This window comes from Nelumbo nucifera, chromosome 3 (assembly GCF_055504915.1).
Source record: "Nelumbo nucifera cultivar China Antique chromosome 3, China Antique-T2T, whole genome shotgun sequence".
Taxonomy (NCBI): domain Eukaryota; kingdom Viridiplantae; phylum Streptophyta; class Magnoliopsida; order Proteales; family Nelumbonaceae; genus Nelumbo; species Nelumbo nucifera.
In genome coordinates this window covers 38,431,342-38,435,293 of record NC_142651.1, presented here as the reverse complement: position 1 = coordinate 38,435,293, position 3,952 = coordinate 38,431,342, and the positions used below count along the sequence as shown (strand labels likewise).

General features: G+C 39.2%; 1 protein-coding gene across 4 annotated transcripts; it reads right to left on the bottom strand.

The window, feature by feature from the left end:
* Nucleotides 1-464: 464 nt before the first annotated feature.
* On the bottom strand, nt 465-3,691 carry LOC104594166 (serine/arginine-rich splicing factor RS31-like). 4 transcript variants are annotated; one of them, XM_088900992.1, is made up of 7 exons: nt 3,553-3,622; nt 3,107-3,247; nt 2,018-2,469; nt 1,774-1,886; nt 1,335-1,567; nt 947-1,195; nt 465-839 (listed from the first exon to the last, which is right to left on the bottom strand). In XM_088900992.1, exons 3-7 carry the CDS (start codon nt 2,073-2,075, stop codon nt 806-808), a joined length of 687 nt encoding a protein of 228 aa, XP_088757118.1. In that variant the 5' UTR covers nt 2,076-2,469; nt 3,107-3,247; nt 3,553-3,622; the 3' UTR covers nt 465-805. The 4 variants fall into 4 exon arrangements, with proteins under 4 accessions (XP_088757118.1, XP_088757119.1, XP_010252651.1 ...); XM_088900993.1 differs by having other exon boundaries at nt 465-836; XM_010254349.2 differs by lacking the exon at nt 2,018-2,469 and having other exon boundaries at nt 3,553-3,691.
* Nucleotides 3,692-3,952: the final 261 nt, after the last annotated feature.

Below are 3,952 nucleotides of genomic sequence, written 5' to 3'. Positions count from 1 at the left end.
GGGCATTGAGTTTGAGGTGGGAAGCCAAAGTGCGCCAGCCTTGCGGCACTCGCCTGGAAGAAATCAATAAATAAATTGGCCCTTTTACAGATTTAGACTTTAGTAATTTAATATGGCTTAAACATTCCTTGATCCTGTTTAATGAAAATTCAATTTAGAAAGTCTTTTCAGAAGGATGAGATGCCCAAAAAGCTCAGTTTGGAAGGAGTACAAATACAAATTTAAAGAGTACAAAACCTCACATTTTGTATTATTTTGTATGAATTTATTGCCTTGTGATCTTCTCTTTAAAGACAAAAAGTGACTCGGTCTACCACACTGATCATACCGCTACCAAACGGATAAATACCAAGCTTGTTGAAGCCGAGAAAAACCTCACAGAAAGACTATACACAAAACACCCAAGTCATTTCGTCTAAATATCAAAATACATGAAAACAATACTAACGCTAATGGAGAGTTCATTTCGTCTCAAACTCAAATGTGGGATTAGCATTGCTGAAAACTATAACTTTTATAATCCACTCTGATTCATACGACGTTATAAAGCCCAGGTAACTTGACTAATGTGATAAAAAAAGATAAAAAAAGATCCAAGATTTGCCTCAATTCTAAGTACACTAACCTGCAAGTATCATTCGCCAGTACAAACTACAATAGTTTCGGGAGAAGGGCTACCAAGCTAGATAAGCATAAAATTTACATCAACCTACCTACTAATTTAAAAGCCATTCATATTAGACAGAATGTTGGGTTCAAAAACAACTCCCCCTCAAGCTCAAAACCTGACGTCTCCGGTTCTCTGTCAAGTCCTTGACCTCCGGACCGGCGACCTGCTGCTAGAACCAACAAAAGTAAACCCTAATCAACACCCATACGACATAAATTTTGATGGCAAATTTTCGTGGAAATAAAACTTTTCAATACTTGTGAATGGTTTAGTTACCTTCGGTATCTTCCATAATCTGGACTCCTGTTCCTTTCGTAATGGGGGCCGTCGTACCTATCATAGGCTGGGCTACGTGCGCGCCCATAATCAGGACTTGGTCTGCCTCTACGTGGACTTGCCGAACGGCCATATGGACTGTCCCCACGCCTCCCGTAGCCACCTCTTCTGGGGCTATCACGCCTGTCGCTTCGCTCACCATCATCCCTGAGAGCATACTCAACTGATACGACCCTATCTAGTATCTTGCTGCAAGTATTTAGCCCGAGGACCATGTTAATTTAAACACTAACGAGACGTTAAAATTCCGGCCATCTCTCTTTCAAACTGTTTTTATGCAATTGTAAATGAATAATTGTCCCAGCAAAACATGTCAAAAGACACCAACCTCATGTGTGTGCACTCAAGGGCCTTTGTAGCGTCTTCTTGTGTTTCAAATTGCACGAAGGCAAAGTTCCTTCTGATACGCACATGAAGGACCTTTCCATAAGGTTCGAAGTGCCTCTCAATGTCACGAATCCTTGTGCGAATTGGATCAAAATTGATGACAAAAAGCGTCTTCGTAGGCCTCTGGTTCGCCATTGCCCTAGACCCTTCTCTGTGCCTTCCGCGATCACCTTGCTGAAAATATGAAAGTTTCTCAGGAAACAAACTACTACAGTACTACGTGACCGTTGGACAAACTTAACAACCAACAAATCAAAACATAACCTATCATTTGATAAAAAAATGCTACTATCAAAATGCATGAAACACAATAGAATTAAAATGGAAAGAAACGTTATGGACACAATTGCAAAGAAGAACATGAAAGAAGGGGAAATTACCCTTGCCCACTCCACTGAGAGCCTCCGCCTACTGTAACCAAATGGAGTATCATCAAGACCCCTAATCGCATCTTCAGCATCACGTTCATCATCAAAATAAACAAAAGCAAAACCTGCAAAAAAAAGAAGAAAAATCAGTGGGAATAGTGGAAACATCAAGCCTTGGGTATTACTTTCACCGAGAGTCGGTATGACAGCCAAATGAGTATTTCATGCCCCTGGTAAGAACAGAAGAATACAACACCTGCAAATATGTGAAGGCTGATGAACATAAGGATGTGAATAATGGAGAGGCCTTGCATGATGAACTAAAGCATGATGATGGCAAAAAAGTTTAAATCCAAGTTGTCAGAACTGAGAAGTCATTGCTGAGCATGCTTCGCCATTCAGACAGCAAGTGTTCAGCACTAGTGGCCATGGCATTAGTGACTTGATTGACTCCTTATGATCATGGAAGGAATAGGCATGGCATGATTGATTTGGCAGATCCCTTTATGACCATTCTTGTGAAATGGCATCTTTGGGCATTTTGGGTGTGTGTGTAACTGATGATCGAGTGAAGGAAATGAAGAAGGATGCCATTTGAGGGTGGAAGGAGCTCATGTGCAGGCAGGAAGGTTCCCTTTCCAATAGGTGGTTATTTGCACGGAAGTTGCAGAGCTCAGATAGGAGCTCGGCTTCCCTTAGTAGTAGTTCCTGCGTCAAAACAAACATTTAATATGGATGTTTTCCCCAGAGAAACTGCAATTTCGTTGCTGTTAATCCTTTTTCCTATGTTCCTTTTTAATTTCTGCCCAGCTCCGACAGAAAGTTTACAGAATATACCTACAACATTTGTAGTCAATCATCCACATCGAACAATATCATAATTCCCAAAAACCAAACAGTTACTAACATATTAGCATTAATGCGAGAAAGGGCATTCCAGCCTGTGGCTAATCATCATCATTAGGTCAGCGTACGAATAGATTTCCGTCTATAACCAGAATCACTGACCATAATAGCCAGCAATTATTCGACTAGTGTCCATAATAAACAGTTAACATAAAACCTATTAAGAACGCGATCTTGAAATCTATCATCCAAAAAATCATAACCGAACAACATAAAAGAATTAAATTAAAAGGAGAGAGAAAATCACATATATCAATTCACTATCTCATTTTTTACTTAGACATAATATGCTAAGATCGACGAGTATACAAATTTAAGATGACATTTGGAATGCCAAGCTTCCACAGCGATTCATATTTGCGCACCAAGCAAACAATTAACAAAAAGGAACAATAAAACGAGAACAACGATTCTGAAGCAAAGAACAGACTGAATTTACCGGATTTCATATCCACGCGCTCGACCCTTCCGTATTTAGAGAACAGGCGCTCTAGATCAGACTGGCGAGTCTCGTACTCGAAATTACCACAGAACACCGGCCTCATCGTCGCAATCTCCCCTAAAAACCCTTTGAGAAACCCTACAGTGCAAAATAAAAAGCGAAAACCAAATATTAATGTAAAAGCAAAACCCTAATCGCTTTAGAACCCTAGAATCAAAATCCCATTATGAGAGAAGGATCTTCAAAGAAGGAAAGAAAAAGAAATAGAGAGAAGCGATAAATAGATAAGATTTGAGAAAACAGAAACCCTAACCAAATATTGAATCTAAGGAAGAAGAAAAACATTATGCCTAACCTCGTCTGAAACTAAAAAAGAAACAGTAAAGGAAGATAACAGAAGCAGAAGAAAATATTTAGAACACATAACAAACCCTAAAACATACTTCTTTTCTCCAGCCGAAACGGAACACGAAACCCTAACGCGAGAACGAGAGAGATGTGAATAAAGAATAAGTCAATGAGAGGAGGGTTTGGGGTTTAAATAACCAACAGGCAACAGATAACCGACTTTTAACACCTAATTTACGCTACGGTTTATCGTGACCGTCAAAATCGGCCACTTAGTTAAGAACCTCTGTATTTGAAATTTTAGTGTAAATTACAAATGCACCCCTACTACGGGGTTAGTGACAAATAGTATCCGAGTTCCGAGCTTTGCATTTGCGACTTTTACATTGAAAAATACCCCCTCCGTTAGAATTCCGTTCTCAATCAGCTGTTTAAAATTTGTTAAATACTTAAATTATCCTTTTTCTTATTTATTTGAACAATTTATGATTTAAT

Coding starts and splice junctions, on each gene's coding strand:
- LOC104594166 (XM_010254349.2), bottom strand. CDS start 3,212: ATGAGGCCGGTGTTCTGTGGTAATTTCGAGTACGAGACTCGCCAGTCT. Junction 1,568..1,773: donor TCTCAGTGGAGTGGGCAAGG/GTAATTTCCCCT, acceptor TCATATTTTCAG/CAAGGTGATCGCGGAAGGCA. Junction 1,196..1,334: donor CTTGAGTGCACACACATGAG/GTTGGTGTCTTT, acceptor AAATACTTGCAG/CAAGATACTAGATAGGGTCG.